Here is a 20,574-nt window from a genome sequence, read left to right as displayed (position 1 = left end):
CATTATGAAATCTTTAGTGATCACATTTGAAATAACTTTTATTCTTAGTTCTAGTCTATTATGAAGTACCAAATTAAATCTTAACATTGATAGTGAAAGTGCTCACGATCTCTCTTAAAGTCAGATTGCTGTCAGAATGCAAACTGCTGAATACTTTTAACATGAATTGCTTGATTGGTTTAGAAGTATGATTTAATATCTCAAACATGAAGGTCCTGGACTATTTTAGTATTTTAATTTTCTAAAATGTATATTGGGCTTCTGAAAAAAAGTTCCCTGTAGGATTGGAATTTTAAATAGATTTGGTATTAGTTTAGAACAGGAAGTACTAGAAGCCTTTGTATTGTGCTCTTATGGGAAAGTTTAGAGCAGGGCAATTTAAGGACTCTGATAAAATTAACTCTGTCCTGCTTGCTTGGTTTCTGTCTTATCTGTAATGTAATTGAGTCATGTCCCCTTCTCCCCATTTTTCTTTTAGTTGTGCTTACTTTTTGCAGAAAGACTCCTCAGGGACTTTTGAAACAGAAATTGATATTTTAGTAAGATATGTGATGGTAAAAGTACATAATTTGTGAATGGGGGATGGAAATACTGGCTTTTACAGTTACAGTTTTGTGAGATGAAAATGCTTTTCTGAGACTTGTGTCTTAGATATAAATGCATTTAGCTGGCATTTTGCTGGTTTTAGAAGCTAAATCATGTTTTAAAGAGAATTTGTTTTAAAGAGAACATTTTAAAATATAGGTTCTCTTTGTTCATGATTTGTATGAATAGCTGAATGAACACATAAATGGCAAAAAGTCAACCACGGTGGCCAACCTCCATAGTGTGAATGGAAATGGGAAAACACTGGAATTTCCAATTCCTCTGCTGAGGAATTCCTCAAGTGTGATATAATTGGAATTTCTGACCTGGCTCCTAGGGCCCTATTTATTTATACCAGGGGACATGAATGCTCGCTCGATACTGTGAGAGCAATACAAAGATTTGGGACCAGAGCATCACTAAGGTTGCTTCTGGAGGAAAGAGAGAGGAGGACGACAAAAATTCAAGCCCTAAATGTAAAGTCTCGTGTTTATGTTTCAGGGGAAAAAAATCACCTGCATGCATATAGATTGAGACACTGGGATTAAATTTCTAGGGATTTTAGCTGACTATTTTCATTGTGAATCAGCTCAGCTGAACTCTGAACCAAAAGGGTGGAGCATTCTCTTCAGTTCTGGGTGTCACACATTAAGAAACATTGCCGACCTAGAGTAGAGTTTCTTAACTTGGAGTTCTTGAGCTCTCCCTGAAATTGTGTGCATATTGTCTGGGGGAGGCGTCTAGGGTGTTTGTCAGTTATCCAGAAGGATTTCAGGCACTGAAACTACTGGTTGAAGAGGACAGTTTGTGAGTTTTAAAGTGTTACATGTTATTCAATAGGTGTTCATTAAATGTTTGAATAAATTAAATCTACTTTGTACCAGTCACAAAGGCTAGGGCAGTCATGGTCCTTGTCCTCAAGGAGCTTCACTTCAATCTAATGAAAGAGCCACAGGAAACAGTTACTACCACTGATAATTGTTGGGGTTGTTGAAGCATTTACTGATATGGGGTGCCACCTTAAATAATGTACTTGTATTAACTCTCAATAACCCTTAAACTCTATGGGTGGGTACAGAGATTATCCCTATTTTGCAGATAAGGCAACTAAGGTACAGAAAGATTAAGTGACTTGCCAGTGATCAGTTATTAAGTGACAAAGCCAGGATTTGAACTCAGGCAGTGGCTCCAGAGCTGGCAGTCCAGCTGCTGCACAGATTGTTATTTAAATATAATAGGGTAAGTGCTTGAGAGAAATAATCAAAGGAAGAGCTAACTTGACCGTGGGTGGAGGTGAGGGTTGGAGAATTGTCTCAAAAAAAAAAAAAAAAGCAGCTGGTTCTACTAGTGAATGAGAAGGTAAGATGTGTGTGGGGAGGAAGCGGGGACTTAGAAATGAGAAGAACAAGAAAAGTATCGTGGGCTAGTTAGTGTAGTGTAGGCAAGATAAAGAGGACACACATTTGAGATTTAATTAGAGGGAGAGTGGACAAGATGTTGATCTGGGAGCTGTTAAGGATAACCTTCAGATTTCTAGCGTGAGTGCCTGGGTAGGTAATGTTGCTAATGGCTAGAAAGAAATGGTAGAACAGAACCAGGTTTAGGGGATGGGCCAGGTTCATTTACACACCTACCAGATGCACAGCTTGCCCTGCTTTCTGGTCACAGAGGGAAGCCCTGGCAACGACCTGCATGGTTTCCATGGTCCTGGAGATAGGCTGCTGCACTTGCTACTAGGGTTCTGAGGGTTTGTTGCTCTTGGGTCCTTGTGCCACCCAAGGGTATGACCTAAAAAACCCTCAGATTTCAGGGTTGTTGTCCCAGAGACAAATGAGGTTCAGGTCCCAGGCGACCACACATACCCATATCACCCACTCAGCTAGGCATGGGTGCTGAGGACTCATGTCTAACTACAAGGATGTTTTTGTCATGCTTGGTGGGAGGAGGAGGTGGACCCCATCTGTAGACCTTTTCATTCATCATAACTGCTAGAAAATTTTGTGAATATATTTTGGTTTTTTGGGGTTTTTTTTTGAGACAGACTCTTGCTTTGTTGCCCAGACTAGAGTGAGTGCCGCAGCATCAGCCTCGCTCAGAGTAACCTCAATCTCCTGGGCTCAAGTGATCCTCCTGCCTCAGCCTCCCAAGTAGCTGGGACTACAGGCATGCGCCACCATGCCTGGCTAAATGTTTCTATATATATTAGTTGGCCAATTAATTTCTTTCTATTTATAGTAGAGACGGGGTCTCGCTCTTGCTCAGGCTGGTTTCGAACTCCTGACCTCGAGCAATCCACCCACCTCGGCCTCCCAGAGTGCTAGGATTACAGGCATGAGCCACTGCGCCCGGCCTGTGAATATATTTTGTAATAATAAATTGCTTTCTTGATCTAACCATATTTGTGGGTGAGTAGTATCCAAAAAAAATGGGGCTGTCCACAAAATGAACCTACTTTCAATTTTCCTAAGACTCTAGCAAAGTCTTTTGGAAGCTAAATTTATATAAACTTAGGGAGCCAAATTTATGCAAATAGGATGTTCCTATTCCCTTAAACTGTAGTGAAGAGCACCATTGTTCACGTGTAATTTTAGATTGTTGCAGTAGCCACATTAAACATGTAAAAAGAAACAGGTGAAATTAAAACATCATTTCAACGTGGTAATGGGTATTGTTGATATTTTTACTTTTTTCTTATTAAATCTTAGAAATCTTGTGTATATTTTACACTAACATATCCCAGTTAGGACTGACCACATTTCAGGGGCTCATTATCCACATATGGTACTGGCTACAGTACTGGGCAACCCAGGTCTGGTAAATAGTGAATTTGGTGCTGGTACATGAGGTCAGTGCAGAGTTTCAAGAGCTTTTGAAGAAACAGTCTTTATAAATAGAACTGATGAATATGCTTTACTTTATCTCATTTTCCTCATACTTTGTTATTACTAGTTTTGATCAGTCTTAAATTTCATGCTATTTAATATGTTCAAGTTTGCGTTATAATTGGAGAATTTCTCTTTTTGTTTTTCTCTAGCTCTTTTCCACCCTCACCTCTACCCCCAGCCTTTTCCCCAGTTTTGGCCACAAATCTAGGAAAATTAATTCTTCATTGTTGCCAAATATTTAATATGTTGCAGGTTGTCAGGTCAGCCCTCTTGCCTTCCAGCTTTGCTTAACATCTAAACTCTAAACCATCCCATGGAGGCAACTATCCTATCAAAAAGTGTTTAGGGAAACAGTTCCGTGGTCTTTCTGATAGCACTTTTTTTTCCTTTTATTTTAATAACCTGCGTGGTTAATAAAATTCTTCATTTATGTAACTTAGTCCTTCATGTTATATAATTAAACTTATTCTTATTTTCCTCAGTGGAATATATCTGGTAGCATAGTAATTGGCAATAGCAGGTACTTAATAAGTATTTGAATGAGTAATACCAATTTTACTTATTTCTGCTTTGTCTTTGTCATTATAATAATTGCACCTTAATTTTCCTCCTCTTTTTTTCTCTCTCAGTATCTATTTTTAAAATTGGGGAAGGGGTATGAGAAAGAACAAGATGATGTCAACCCTATTTAACTCATAGGAACAAGTGAGAGAATTCATGTGAAAATGTTTTGTAAACTCTGACAGTGCCTCACTTATAGGTTCTGTTGAATAATTAAAATTGTATGATGGGCATTATATGCTCTCGTCTGGTTACATGTTGGAGATGTGGGGATGGATATTCATATTAGAATGATGTGAGCACCTTCTTAAAACACAGGAACTCCTTATGCACACTTACTAAGATGCCGAAGTTAAGTGCATTTTTAAAATACTTCCTTCGTGACTCTGATATATATAAATGCACACAAAAACACATATTATCCATCTCCCTCAAAAAAGCAATAATGACCAGTGCTACCACTGATGGAACCACATGTTTTTTTACTAAAGTAAATGCATATAATTTGTTAAGCATATAATTAGTATTGTATATCATGTGAGGGACACATTGTCAAAGAAACCTTTATACAGTTTGTTGTTATTTCAGCCCTTTAACAATGGTGATATTAATATATTCAGATTTCAGTCCGTTTATAACCTGTAGTCTTTTTCTGCTATTTGCAAACTAATCTGGTTTTTTGGTGTCTGTTCCATTGTTGGCTCCCAACAAAGTACTCTGGCAGTATTTCTGCCTTTGCCCTGTGACTATCTTGGGTGTACAGAATGCATCAGAGATGATGATGTGCCAGTTACAGGCTTTAAGCCTTAAGAAGTAGGTAGCTTCTGCTTTTGTGTTCTTGGGAGCCTCAAGTAACATGCAGGAAACCTTAGGAGAGGACACATGGAAAGGGAGAAGGTCCAGCCAACCCACCAGGTAAAGGTAGCCAGAGGAATGACTGCAAGTAAGACCAGCAGAGAGGACCTGGCTGAGCCCAGCCTTGACTGTAGAACATGAGCAGGTGAAATGGTTGGTTTCAGTCACTACGCTTTGGGGGATGGTTTATAATGCAGCAATGGATAACTGAAATAATAATTTCCTGCTTTAGGGATGTGCGTTTATTGTCATATTTGTTGATATTTTTATCATGTTATTTTGAGGCTTTAGCTGAAGTAGTTACTATATATCATCTTTAATATCATATTAACTTATTAGATATAATTATGAAAATGCTTTTTTCTCCTAAGCTAATTATTTCTGCCTAAAAACAGTTACTAATAGTAGCACTACTAATAATGAGATTTAGTGAACTCTTATTACATACCATGTGATTGTACATGTATTTTAATTTATTCCTCACAACCACCCTATAAGTCATTAAATATGAAATGTCTGATTTCAGATCAAAAGTGTACTTTATATCTCAAACAAGCAGTATAATTAATCAAAGTATGTGCCTAAACTATGGACACAGTTTTGCCATCTTAATAGTAGCTTGTTTATGCCAGCAGCAAAGAAGCCTGGAGAGCAAGTGGCTGTGAAATCTCGAAAGGTGTTTTCCACAGCTAGTTGAGAATTGAATATTTTTCCTTGTAAGAAGTGGTCCAAAGCCTGGAAGAAGTGGCAGTCAGTTGGTGCAAGGTCTGGTGAATATGGTGGATGACAGAGAATTTCCAAGTCCAGCTGCTGCAGTTTGAGCAGCATGGTTTGTGTGACATGTGGTGGAGTTTTGTCTTGCAAGAGGATTGGCCTGTCTCTGTTGACTAGTGTCTGCTGCTTAATCACAAGCATCCTCATCGTTTCTTCTTGTTGGTTGCAGTAGACATCCTCTGTAATTATTGATTGACTAGGCTTCATGAAGCTGTAGTGGATAATACCAGTGCTGGTGCACCAGACACCATTAGCTTTTTTTTAAATGAATATTTGGTTTTGGACTGTGTTTCAGCACTTCATCTTTATCCAACCATTGTGCCAAACACTTGCAATTGTCAAAAAGAATCCATTTTTCATCACACGTGACAGTACAGTGTAGAAATAAATGGTTCGCCTTTATGCTGTGGCAGCAAAGAAAGGCAAGCTTCGAGATAATTTCTCGGCTGACGCTTGTTTAATTCATGTAGTACCCATCAGTCCAGCTTCTTTACCTTGCTGATTTATTTCAAATGATCCAATATTGTTGGAATAGTAACGTCAAACCTTGCTGCTAATTCATGATTAGGTTGAGATGGATTCGCTTCCACTACAGCTTTCGGTTCATCATTATTCACCTTGGGCTCAGGTCACCCATGTGGCTCATTTTCAAGATTAAAATCACCAGAATGGAACTTCCCAAACCATCACCATGTACTGTGCATTCATTAGCCACATATTTCCCAAACACTTTGTTGATATTTCAAGCTGTGTGCACTGCATTGGTTGTTCCACAGTGGAATTCATATTTGAAAATAACATGAATTTTTGACTTACCCATGGTTTCACAAACATTGTTCTAAAAAAATTTTGAAAGCTAATCACAAGCCAAACGTGCATTTAAAGAGTGAGGATGTACCTTCTTGATAAAAAGAAAACAAGAAGTATCAAAGTGAAATGTCAGAGATATCAACTGTCAAACTTAAGTACTCAAGGAAATCAGACATTTCATACTTAATAACCTAAGTTATTAATACTAATATTATTATCCCCATTTTACAGATGAGGAAACAGACTCAGGAGAACTGTCTAAGGCCACATAGCTAATAATCATCATCCCATACTGCTTAGTAAAAAATAGTAAATGCTTTGTCTTCCATTTTTTTCATACTTTGTCTTTTTTTCTTAAATCAGGATATTTGAGGTATAATTTGAATATCCTCATTTGTGAAGTGTCCGTTGAAGTCTTTTGCCTATATTATTGGATACTTTTTATTGAGTTATATATTCTGAATAAGTCTTTTCAGATACATATATAAAATGAATAGTTTCTCCTAGTCTGTGGCTTCATTTTCAGTTTCCTGTGCTTCAAAGAGCAGAAGTTAGTAATTTTGATGAAGCCCAGTTTATTAATTTTTTTGTTTATGGTTTTTTCCTTTTATATCATGTAAGGAATCTTTGCCTATCTGAAGATTGTAAGAATTTTTTCATGTTTTCTTTTTTTTTTTTTTTTTTTTTTTTTTGCGACAGAGTCTCACTTTGTTGTCCAGGCTAGAGTGAGTGCCGTGGCGTCAGCCTAGCTCACAGCAACCTCAAACTCCTGGGCTTGAGTGATCCTTCTGCCTCAGCCTCCCGAGTAGCTGGGACTACAGGCATGCGCCACCATGCCCGGCTAATTTTTTATATATATATCAGTTGGCCAATTAATTTCTTTCTATTTATAGTAGAGACGGGGTCTCGCTCTTGCTCAGGCTGGTTTTGAACTCCTGACCTTGAGCAATCCGCCCGCCTCGGCCTCCCAAGAGCTAGGATTACAGGCGTGAGCCACAGCGCCCGGCCTTCATGTTTTCTTATAGAGGTTTCATAGTTGAGATTTTACATTTAGGTCTATGATACATTTTTTTATCCTATACTTGTTTTTTAGATTGCAAGCCAGATTCTCTTTTCTTCTTTAACTATCGATATCCAATTGATTTGGCACTATTTGTTGAAAAAGACTGCCCTTTCTCCCTGAAATTGCCTTTGTAGCTTTGTTGAAAATCAGTTGCTCAAACATATGTATGGATCTATTTCTGGAATGTGTATTTTCTTTCATTAATCTGTGTCCTTATGTCAATACCTCACTGTCTTACTTACTATAGACTCCTAGTAAGTCTTGAAATTGGGTACATACTTTAAGATTTTCTGATTTTTTTTCTTAGAGATTAATTTTTCCTTTTATTTTTTGTAATAAACACGTGTTTTGAAGCGAGTTTTTAAAAAGTCCAGTTTTTATTTCTAGTCCCCTTTTAAGAATTTATGATCTTCCTAATGTTCATCTCCTCATGTTCCCTGCTGATGAGAAAACTTCCAGTGGCTTTTATTAGAGGATAAAATTGAAAATCTTAATTAAGCTTGTGGGTTTAAGCTTGCGCAACAACCACAGATGAACGCGCATAGCGACTTTAGCCAACAGCGGTGATAGGAAAGCGCACAGCTGAGCGTTGACTTTAGCCTACAGCCATGATATATATGACTTTTCTAATTTTTCATTTATCAAAATAAAATTGTGAACATTTAAAAATAACGTAATGAAAACATGTATGTGTATGTTACCTATTCTGATTTACAAGTAAAGCTGCCTATAAAGTAAAACAAGCTTTCAGTGCTTTAAAGCTTTCCTCATCACACAAGGGCAGAATGGATTCATCGTCAATCCACAGCACAAGCTATCGTGCAGACTGTGAGTGCCGGCCGTGGGCAAGGTTTCACGGCTGGTGAGCGCCGTACCAAAGTGGTTAAGACACTTTCAAATGGGGGGAGTGGTATTTGACTTTTCACAATGAGTACCTTTCTCCCTGTTGAGATTATAGGTTCCTTGTAGGTTTCAGTCAAGTTATTATACTGACATCTTTTTCAGAATTATGCATGGAGTAGGACTTAGGTTGGTATTTGTGGATTCAAGGTGTTGATCATAATTTGCAAAAAGCTTGTTTGACTTTGGAATATGTTATAGAATTGAATAAGTATTTACTGAACGTGTGATAGGTTCCAAATGCTGTGCTTTATATCTGTGATTTCATTTAATCATTACTATGCACCAGGATTTTGAGGCCCAGAGAGCTTAACTTCTCCAGAGACATGGCTGGGATTCACACCATAATCTTTTTTTTTTTTTTTTCACACCATAATCTTGAGTTCAAATCCTAAACCTTTACCCACTATCCTGTTTCTTCTAATTATTATGTTTCTGAAACCAAGGTATGTTGTAAATTTAATTTACTTGTGTGCTCTCATCATCCCCAGCCCCACAAAGCTGCTATTAACAGACTTGTCTTGGAATAAATGGAGTCTAAGAAATAGGAAAAAATGATTGTCATGTGAATACTTTGTCCTCTGGAGATTACCAAAATTATTGCACTATTTGCTTGAAATTTATGCCAATCTATATTTTATGTCAAATACTAAGAACAGATCTCGTTTCAAAGTAAGTTATTTAGGTTTCTTATTAAACATTATATTAGAATGTTCATGAGAAAGTTTTTTCATATATACTTGACTGTTTCATTTCTGGTTTTTCATAAGTTTTAAAAAGTAGAAGTGATGCCTTTGATAATGTGTTTGAAATTCAACATATTTTGCAAAAGTTTTGGCAGACCTTTGTCAATGAATTTCGCCTATTCCAATTACTGTTGGTTGTTTTTTCTTTTTCTTTTTTTTTTTTTTTTTTTGAGACAGAGTCTCGCTTTGTTGTCCAGGCTAGAGTGAGTGCCATGGCATCAGCCTAGCTCACAGCAACCTCAAACTCCTGGGCTCAAGCAATCCTTCTGCCTCAGCCTCCCGAGTAGCTGGGACTACAGGCATGAGCCACCATGCCCGGCTAATTTTTTATATATATATATCAGTTGGCCAATTAGTTTCTTTCTATTTATAGTAGAGACGGGGTCTCGCTCTTGCTCAGGCTGGTTTTGAACTCCTGACCTTGAGCAATCCGCCCGCCTCGGCCTCCCAAGAGCTAGGATTACAGGCGTGAGCCACCGCGCCCGGCCAGGTTGTTTTTTCTTAGTAAGGGAGTTCTTCATGTGTTTGCGAAGTTGGCATTCAGGTTCGTGTTTTGAGTTGTTTTTCTTGCTTCCTCTGCCCTTCCTCCCTAGTTTGCCTCTTCTTGTTTGTTTCTTTTTTTTTTCACCAGCCTTCATCTGGCTCCAGTCTGGGATCTTTTAGTACTATGGTCTGCAACCTGGGTACTGGTCCTTGGCCTGTTAGGGATGGGACAGGCCACAGAGCTTCACACAAACACACACACACAGTCTGGAAAAATTGTCTTCCATGAAACTTAGTGGGTGGGGGGCGCACAGCAGGAGTTGCGCCAGAGCAAGGGAAGGTTCATCTGTATTTACATCCGCTGGCATCACAGCCTAAGTTCTGCCTGCCCCCTCACCTCCTTCCACAAAACCGGACTCTAGTGCCAAAAAGGTGGGAGCTTGCTTGGTTCCTGGCAGGGAGTCTCTGACTTGTTCCCTTATCCAATCTGCCACCCCACCCCAAACACGCAAAAAAAAAAAAAAATAGGGCCACACACTTAGTCAACAGCTTCTTTTAAGTTTTTGCTCTGGCATCTTCTTATGAGGGTTGTTTAAACCAGTTTCTTAGAAGGCAGCACTGATGATTTTACTTCTTTAAGAGACCCTTTAAGAGTGAGTGTGGAGTCAAAGTGATTTGTAAAGTTCTTTAAAGCAGGGAATTGGCTGAAGATGCCTATCATTGTGAAATATGAATTTGTCAAATAGAAGAGGAACGATTTGAGTGACCCTCATAAGAAGATTTTAGATTTCTCAGTTCTTTTGTAATAATATTGTTAACACTGTGATCAATTAGGATGCTTTTGACTGCAGGTTAACTCATACTGGCTTAAACAATAAGGAAAGCTACTAACTCACATAGATGCAAGACTAGAGGCTGGTTGGGTGGTCAGTTCAAGAACACAGGCTCTTTCCATCTCTTTGTTCTGCTGTCTTTGATGTTGGCTTTAAGGCCATGATTTGCAAACTGGCACATTAGAATCACCTAGGAGGTTTTTAAAAGTCCCGTGCCCAGACTGTACCCCTTACCAATTAGATTAAAATCACTCGTGCCTGGGTGGGATCCAGGCTGTAGTTTCGGGAACTCCCTAGGTGATCCCTGGGTGCACCTAAGTTTGAGAACCTGTGTCCTAAACTGTATTTATGTTTGTTTATGTTTTTAGAGACAAGGTCATACTCTGTTACCGAGGCTGGAGTGCAGTAGCACAATTGTAGCTCACTTGTAACCCCCAACACTCCTAGACTAAAGCCTCCTCCCTGAGGAGTAGGATGGCTACATCCTACTCCTCAGCCTCTGGAGTAGCTAGGACTACAGACATGTGCCACCACGCCTGGCTAATTTTTGTTTTAGATAGGGTCTTGCTTGTTGCTCAGGCTGGTCTTAGACTCCTGGGATCCAGCAATGTTCTCACCTTGACTTCCGAAGGTGTTGGGATTGCAGGCGTGAGCCACCGAACCCAGATTAAACTTTAGAACTTCGCAACTCCAAGTATGGTCTTGGAGATAGCATAGCCAGGGAGCTTGATAAAAATGGAAAATCCCATGCCTCACCCCAGATCTAATGGATTAAAAATCTACACTTGACAAGGAGCCTGGGTGAGCCCTTTGTCCTTTACCATTAGAGAAACACTACTTGGGAATACTGGTTTTCAAATTTGGCTACATGTTGGAATCAACCAGATTTTAAAATATATATATTAAAGCATAGGTTTCACCTCTAGAAATTCTGATTTATGTGGGTCCTGAAGTGTTACCTAGAATCTGGGTTTTGGTACTGCATCTCAATAATATTTAACATGTTCATTTGATTTCTGTATTTCCTGTAAGTTGATAGTTAGATCTAACAGCTTGATCAGATTTGAGTGGGTCTCTCCCTTCCAGAGTGGGTGGTCTGTGTTTGCATCAGGAGACTCTTAAACTGATTATTTCTCTTTTTGTGGCATTACTGGCAGCTGATCATCTTGCTTACATATATTCATTGGTTTAAAAAATCTTGGTAGTTATTTAAAATTACGTCCTCTTGGTTTCAAGGAATAGATACACACCCAGATTTTCTCTGATTTATTGCATCTATTCTTTTTTTTTTTTTTATTCTTACTTTTAACATGTTTCTCCCTGTTAGAATTCACGTGCTAAGGAAGGGGTTTCTGTCTGTTCACTCATGTATCCCAGTGCTTAGAATTGTGCCTGGCACATAATTGCTGCTGAACAGATATTTGAGTAAATGAATAAATTAATCCTTAGAGTTCTGAAAACTTGGAATTCAGAACGGAATAAAACGTTTCTGAGCTAGGGACTGTAAAAATACAGCTATTAGGAGGTAGAACTGGGAGGAAGAAAGACAGATTGGGGAGCTAATGTTATTTTACAAAAGCTGTTCTGTCTGTAATTGATGAAACTAGAAGTAGAATTTTATATGAATGTGTAACCCATTTAGCTCCAAGGGAGCTGGAGGGGAGAGCAAACCAAATTTTTCTTCGGTGGGAATGTCCTAGTTTAGTTCTTGTGGATAGTTCTCCAGAAGTCACAGCTTGCTTCTGGCCACTAGTTTTTTGATTATATCCTTTCAATTCAGTGATACTTGTTCAGGTCTATCCTGTAGGTTCCGCTGATGTTTGATTTCTCTTGTAAAGTTGTAGAGCTGTTGCTCTTTCTTAATTGTCTCCAGAGCATTAGCCTCTGTTTACTTGACCTTTCCTTTGAAGGTTACTCAAGCCAGAATCTATACACCTTTTGTCAGATACTGTGATCAAATTTCTGTGGGTCACACAGTTGCACATGCATCCCCATGGATGCATTTAATTTGGGTTAGTGGACTAGAGCTTTAAGTGGCTGAGATCATTCTGTAGGGTACACTTGTCTTCATGGTGAAACATGTAGCACCTAAAAGCTACAGCACCCAAAAGCTGCAGCAACCAGTCTTTCTACATAGCACTGAGAGCAAAAGAAGAACATAAGTCAGTATACTCCCTTGGATTTTGAAGTATATTTAAATATTTTAGAGACACCTTTATAACAAACCACATGGGATGGAGTAAGCTAAATGAGAAACTAAAAAAGTGTTTATAACTGTTTCGGGAGGATCTAGAGAACAAGGAATATAACAGCTTTTGTGGAAAGGAGGGTGTGCCAGCCTCTTCCTTGGACAGTGGTGATAAGGTGAGAGCATGCAAGACAGGCAGACAGGGCTACACTGCGCAGTCCAGGGGCTCGGGTCACTGTCTGATGTGCATGGAGGCCGTGACGCTGGGCAAGTGGAGAATAGTGGGGGGAGGGAAATTGAGAGTGCACCTCTGGTGCCTCAGAGGTCACCACATGACTTCTCTTAGCTATGTCCCAGTGCCTGGCCCAAGTTAGGTGTACTTTAAGTGCTTATGGTCTGAGCTGCTGGGGAGGGTTAGGAGGGGTAGGTGATGATAGTTGGACTTGTTCCCTGAGGGCAGTGGTTCTTAAACTGCAGTGTGCTGCAGTTAGCACTTCCATGCTGGGATTCCCTTCCGGTAGGCTTGGGTGGGGCTTGATTTGCATTTGTAACAAATTACCCTGTGGTACTAAGCCACTGGGCCCACACTTTAAGAACCACTGTAGCCCGGCTTGGTGGCTCCCGCCTGTAATCCTAGCACTCTGGGAGGCTGATGCGGGCGGATTGCTCGAGGTCAGGAGTTGGAAACCACCCTGAGTGAGACCCCGTCTCTACTAAAAAATAGAAAGAAATTAATTGACCAACTAAAAATATATGTACAAAAAATTAACCGGGCATGGTGGCACATGCCTGTAGTCCCAGCTACTCGGGAGGCTGAGGCAGGAGGATCACTTGAGCCCAGGAGTTTGAGGTTGCTATGAGCTAGGCTGACGCCAGGGTATTCACTCTAGCCTGGGCAACAAAGTGAGACTCTGTCTCAAACAACAACAAAAAAAAACCACTGTAGGAGGGAAGGGATTCTACTCTTTTTAAAGCATGGGGCCAGAAAATGCATGGCTTGTTAAGGGTCTCCCTCCTACATGGTTGTGGAATGTTTTTGCAGCTGAGCTCAACAAGCTCACAAAGGCAGTTGATTAGATGAAGATCATAGAGGTTTATCGAAGGGCCCTAGAGAAGGGAAAACGGAGATTTTCTGACAAAGAGGTAGCAGAAAATGATTTATGTTGGGGCTTAAGCTGGATAGGGAAGAAAGTGAAACCTGGTGGAGATTGGAGATTCAGGGCAAGGCAGTATGTTTCTAACCTTTTTGACTTCTACCCTTGGTAAGAAATACTTATTACGTTGTGACCCAGTCATGAGTGTGTGTAACTGAGACAGGAGGTTCATAGCACCATTCTTATTTGCAGTCCATGCTGGTGTTCCAATTTCCTGAAAAACAGTGCAGGTCATGGCTCAGTATATCGACTTCATGACCCCTGAATCATGTAGCTGTAAAACCAAAGCCTGTTTGATTCCACACTAATAATGATTATGTTTTTGGTAATGATTACAAGTTTATCCTCCCAGGTGCAGAACGGAGATGAGACAGAATCAGACATTCTTCCACCTACTCAGGGATGTCTCCATAATTAATTGATGCCTCCTTCACTTCCTTTTTCTCTTCTAATATTTGCCTTATGTAAAATGTAGGCTTTCCTGGGTCTCACAGAATGTAACCATTTTGTCTACCTATCCCCCACTTGCTCCCCCCTTTCTGTATGTATATGCCCTATCCCCTTAAATACTGATACTTCCAAATTCCCCTTCCAAAAAACAGCTCTGTGTCTTTGTTTTTCCTGAGCATGTCCTCAACTTTGGCTTAAAAAACTTTCATTGATTGAGACTTTTCCCTCAGTCACTTATTTTGGGTTGCCATAATGTATGTCATAAAATGAGTGATTTGTGTTTGTATGTGGATCAACACACGCCTGGGCATGTGCTGCTTTTCTGTTTGTTTCAGATCACTCCTGTGTTTTTTTTTTTTTTTTTTTTTTTTTTTTTTTTTTTTTTGAGACAGAGTCTCGATTTGTTGCCCAGGCTAGAGTGAGTGCCGTGGCGTCAGCCTAGCTCACAGCAACCTCAAACTCCTGGGCTCAAGCGATCCTTCTGTCTCAGCCTCCCGAGTAGCTGGGACTACAGGCATGCGCCACCATGCCCGGCTAATTTTTTCTATATATATCAGTTGGCCAATTAGTTTCTTTCTATTTATAGTAGAGACGGGGTCTCGCTCTTGCTCAGGCTGGTTTTGAACTCCTGACCTCGAGCAATCCGCCCGCCTCGGCCTCCCAGAGAGCTAGGATTACAGGCGTGAGCCACCGCGCCCGGCCACTCCTGTGTTTTTATATAACATTTCTCCAAAGAGTTGATCTGGAGTTTGAGATTTTCCTCAGTTTGTGCATATTTATAAGCTGCTTGAGAGCATGATCATTGCTGAAACATCTTCAGCAAATAAGTAGTATTTCAGAACCTGAATTTGCTAAGGAGAAAAGCCAAAGTAAGTATGAAGTTATTGAGAGAAAACTTAAAATGTGATCACAGTAAAGAACATAATTTGCTACAGATCAACAATGCCTTTTTGTGGCTGCAAGAAAACTTGACCAAAAGAGTTGAATTGCTGCATCAGAGGATGCTCTGTAAAGCCAGAAATTATAATAACCAGAGCTGACAATACTTGAAAATGAGCAATGGGACTTATTTATGGGGAATAATTATCATTTAATGCTGACTTGTAAAGATTTCAACACTAGTTGTCTAATAATTCTACTTTTTAATGGAAATTGTAGAAAAGAGCTGTGTTGTGTCAGCATTTGTAGCCTTCCTATCTGTCTCTTACTTTAAATAATTAATGTTCTCACCTTACGGGGAGAGTCCCTGGGAGGAGAGACCTAAGGGAAACCAGTTTTTCTTCAGTCCCATCTCTGCTAATGAATTATACCTTTCTCCCTGGGGCCATCTGATTGAGCAATACAGTTTATGCCTTGAGGAATAAGCTTTTAAATTCTGGTATCCTAGTTTACTGCTTGCTAAAGCAGCAGTGGTTAGATTACATTGTCTGCTTTTGCCAGAATGAGTTAGTTATATTCTGCAGTTAAATGTTAATTTAGCCAGTCAAATAATTTATGCCCTTTATGATATAAATAGGGAACTCTTTGAGTATGTAACAATAATTGTATCTTTTAAATCTGGTCCACTTGTTATCTGTAACTCCATTTTTGTACTTTATCTCATGCTGTCTTATTTAATATGTATAACTTTCTTTTCAGTTTGAATCTGACTTTTGAAATTTCAGATGGTAACACTTAGGGGCTCCTCTTCTTTCACTCCTGCAAGTCAGGGTGTTGAGACTTGGCTGGTCCCAATAGAGAACTGTGTCATCCAGTGTTTCCTACTAGTTTCCCAGCTCTTGGGGAGCTTATCACATATATCATCAGCCTAACCCCTTTCTTTTGATATTTTCAGTCAGTTCTACTTCCAAAAAAGTTACCAAAATTTGTTTAATCCCCTTCTTTTTTCTTTAATGAAAAATTCTGCTTGCTTTCTTTCCTTTATTTTCATTTGTAAGCAAAAAAATAAAAACTCAAAACAAAAAACCCACAAACCCTTATCTATCCCTTATCTATCTACATTAGTTAAGGGTATCAAAGCCCCAAAAGTCCCTAAAAGTACCCTTAAAAACTCTTAAGTTTCTTTTTCTCTTCTTTCATTCTAATTAAACTAATTTTGATTCAAGCAATAGCATTCAATAAGAATTTTCTTATGCCTTCTAATTTTTCAGTTTTGTTAACATAAAAGGTTTTCCCTCTTGCTATTTTCATTACATAAAATAGTTTTAGTATATTTTGAGTTAAATTCTTCTTTATGGGCTAACATATATAGCATGTTTTCTTTTGAACACAGTCCAATTGAAATTTGTGGAGTTCCTGAAATACTATTGTATCCCTGTATCCTAGATAGGCCCATGATTGGCTACCAATAAATACTGGTTACAATTCATTTATTTTGAGCACTGTTTCATTTGTATAAAATTTGAGGTCTTTTGTAGTATCTAAATGGATGGGGTTGACCTACCGAGAGTCTGAGCTTTAATTTCATTCATATGTTCAGAAATCTGACTGTCTACAGCATGTGGGCCCTGTGCCTGTCTGGATAGAGTAATGAAGAAATGAAACAGGGTGGCTATGAGAGAAACTGTTAGGGAGTGGGTGCTGCCATACAGAGGGTTGTCTTGAAGAAGGGTTCTCTGTAGACCGACTGTTTAAGCTCAGAACAGAATGAGCTTAAAAAAAGATAGGGGGGCGGTGATGGCTAGAATAAAGGGGCCAAGGCAGACTTGGACTTGGCAGGAGCAGAAGGGATACGATTGGAGCCTGAGGGGTGGGTGGGCGTTGGCAGATGAGGTAGGAGAGGTAGCCAGAGCCGGAAGGGCTTGGTATTATGTGGGCTGTGGTCCGGAGTTGGTAATTTTAATTGTAATGAGGATTTTTAAGCAGAGGAGTGACATTTAATTTTCAGTTGCTCATGTAGGCTGCTTTTTAGAGAATGATTTAAGGTTTTAGTAATTCTAGAGATATTTTGAACTATGTATTAAGCTGCTGGTGAGAAATAAATAGGTCTGCCAACTTCTAGACTTTCTTCTTGTCTCCCAGCAGCTCCTACTTTTAAGCCAGCTTTTTTTGCCTTTTTTTTTTTTTTTTGAGACAGAGTCTCACTTTGTTGCCCAGGCTAGAGTGAGTGCCATGGCATCAGCCTAGCTCACAGCAACCTCAAACTCTTGGGCTCAAGCCAGTCCTACTGCCTCAGCCTCCCCAGTAGCTGGGACTACAGGTATGCGCCATCTTGCCCAGCTAATTTTTTTCTATATCTATTAGTTGGCCAATTAATTTCTTTCTATTTATAGTAGAGATGGGGGTGGGGGGTGGGTTCCGCTCTTGCTCTAAGCTGGTTTCGAACTCCTGACCTCCTCGGCCTCCCAGAGTGCTAGGATTACAGGCTGCTTTTTTTTTTTTTTTCTTTAAAGAGACAGGGTTTCTCTTTCTGTTGCTCAGGCTGGAGTGCAGTGGCGTGATGACAGCTCATGTAGGCTGCTTTTTAGAGAATGATTTAAGGTTTTACTACAGCCTGGCTCCTGGGCTCAGCCTCAGTCCTTCGGCCTCAGCCTCCTGACTAGCTGGGACTACTGGCGCATGCCACTATGCCTAGCTAATAAGGCAGCTTTTTTTTTTTTTTTTTTTTTTTTTTTTTTTTTTGAGACAGAGTCTCGCTTTGTTGTCCAGGCTAGAGTGAGTGCCGTGGCGTCAGCCTAGCTCACAGCAACCTCAAACTCCTGGGCTCCAGTGATCCTTCTGCCTCAGCCTCCCGAGTAGCTGGGACTACAGGCATGCGCCACCATGCCCGGCTAATTTTATATATATATATCAGTTGGCCAATTAATTTCTTTCTATTTATAGTAGAGACGGGGTCTCGCTCTTGCTCAGGCTGGTTTTGAACTCCTGACCTTGAGCAATCCGCCCGCCTCGGCCTCCCAAGAGCTAGGATTACAGGCGTGAGCCACAGCGCCCGGCCAAGGCAGCTTTTTAATAAATGCATTTTTAGGCATATGGGAAATGGCTTTGGTGTGAAAAACATTGTGCCACCTGCGAAGTGCATCGCTCCATGGTTTGGAGAAGGGGAAAGCACAAGTTAAACCCCAAAAGTGGAGGATGGTGTTATCATGACTTTCTCTTTTGCTCTCGCTGCATATCCTTTCGTGATGAAAGTTAAGTAGAGCACAGCCAGCTTATAGAGCGTGTATTTAATGTTCTGAGGATATAAGAGAGAAGGAAGGGTTTGGGAGTGAAATTAGGGAGGGACCACTTCTTTAACACTTCTGTTAACAGAAAACCCAAACAGTAAAATAATTTAAAGAGGTTTTCTCTGAGACAATGTGAGTGACTGAGGCCTGGAGGTACACAAACCCCAGAAGCCCAGATTACAGTTTGGTTTTATACATTTCAGGGCTACAGGAATTTCGTGTAAGATCATAAATCAGTGTATGGAAGGTGTACATTGGTGCACCCTGGAAATGTGGAATATCCTGAAGTGGGGGCTTACAGGTTATTGGTGGATTCATAGATTCTTAATTTGTAATTGGTTAAAGGAATAAAACTTTGTCTAAAACAAAGTTAGTTAACAAATGTTAATGGAGTTAGTAGAACAAATGTTTTAAGTTAAGATTAACAAGTCTGCTAATCATAGAGCCAGCTACCATATACCTGCCCAAAGTAACCTGTTAAACAAAATTGGTGGCCTGCAGGCATGACTTAACCTTTGCCTTGCATGGCCTTAGGTCTTATTTATGATTTAATATCTTATTTATGATTTAATATCTTATTGCCACAAAGAATCTGTTTTGTCAGTCTTATCTGATGCTAGTAAATTGTATCTAAACTCCAAAAGGGAGGGAGTATAACCAGGCATGTGCAACCTCCCTGGCTTGACTGGAAACTCGGGGGTTTTTTTTGTTTTTGTTTTTGTTTTTTTTGAGACAGAGTCTCACTTTGTTGCCCAGGCTAGAGTGAGTGCCATGGCATCAGCCTAGCTCACAGCAACCTCAATCTCCTGGGCTCAAGCAATCCTCCTGCCTCAGCCTCCCGAGTAGCTGGGACTACAGGCATGCACCACCATGCCCGGCTAATTTTTTCTATATCTATTAGTTGGCCAATTAATTTCTTTCTATTTATAGTAGAGACGGCATCTGGCTCAGGCTGGTTTTGAACTCCTGATCTTGAGCAATCTGCCCGCCTCGGCCTCCCAGAGTGCTAGGATTACAGGCGTGAGCCACTGCGCCCAGCCTGGAAACTCAGTTTTAAAGTTTTCCTGGGGTCCATTGGTTCAGTTGGTATGGGGGATTTAGGATTTTATAATATTTTTAGTTTATAGTTCTCTCACGGTTTCTTCATAGGACATGTACCCTGTTCTAAAGTCTTCTAGTGGAAATTTTAGGTAGCAGATAGAGGGATGAGAAGTTAGGGCTCTAATTCTTGATTTTTTAACATACAAGCTCAGTTATTACTGTTGATTTTGTGAAATCCAAAACATTTCTTAATTGTCTAGATGTTGCTAAGCCTTTGATAACTGAATGATTGAGATAAGATTTCTATCTTCAAGCAGTTTTTTAAAAGAGAAACTTTCGTTATATATTTTCAGATTACTCTTTTTAAAAGCTATACCTGGTAACACTTCTAACAGTCATCTATGAAAGAGTGTGAAGAAACTAATCATTTTTGTTAATTTCCATATTAAATGGCTAGATTTAAAGGACAGGTAGACATTAGCTTACTTTGGGCCTTATTTAAAAGTTTACCTTTAACAATATCTTGTGCTTGTTGGTCAGTGGTATTTGTTAATGTCACAGAAGTGTTTAATTTGTAATAGATTGATTGCTTAGTCTTCTCTTACACATCAAATTAATCAAATTTGTTTTTTGAAATTGCTCGTATGCTAATTAAAAGGAATGTTTTCTGAGCCCAGCAACTTTACTTTCTTCATCTATTAGAGTGGTTTTTTTAAAAAATAAAGCACTAGAATTAAAATTTTTTGCCTTAATATGCAAATACATACTGAGATGTTATTCTCTTTTTTAGGGAAATCGTCATTGACAATTCAGTTTGTTGAAGGCCAATTTGTTGACTCCTACGATCCAACCATAGAAAACAGTAAGTATTGTTTCAAGTACTTAAAAACTGAGAAGCCTCCTTTTGTGTACAAATAGCCATTGTGTATTCATGGAGGCTTTGATTGCCAAGGGTAAAATCTATATAATTCCCACTTGGGGTCAAAGAAAACTTCCAAAAGCTTTACCCACTTTACACTGAAAGATTTTTCATTTAGTGTCCACATCCCCTGCCATCTAGAAATTGTTACTCAAGTCTGT

The 20,574-nt window shown here is 39.5% G+C and overlaps 1 protein-coding gene across 1 annotated transcript in view; it reads left to right on the top strand.

Moving 5' to 3' along the window:
- RHEB (Ras homolog, mTORC1 binding) overlaps window positions 1-20,574 on the top strand; it is a 58,161-nt gene that overhangs the window by 8,025 nt on the left and 29,562 nt on the right. Inside the window, exon 2 of the mRNA XM_076006741.1 lies at window positions 20,285-20,356. Coding sequence (XP_075862856.1) covers window positions 20,285-20,356 — 72 coding nt within the window. The remainder of the gene's footprint in view (window positions 1-20,284; window positions 20,357-20,574) is intronic.

Source organism: Microcebus murinus, chromosome 9 (genome assembly GCF_040939455.1).
Source record: "Microcebus murinus isolate Inina chromosome 9, M.murinus_Inina_mat1.0, whole genome shotgun sequence".
Taxonomy (NCBI): Eukaryota; Metazoa; Chordata; class Mammalia; order Primates; family Cheirogaleidae; genus Microcebus; species Microcebus murinus.
This window is presented reverse-complemented; position numbering and strand designations above follow the sequence as displayed.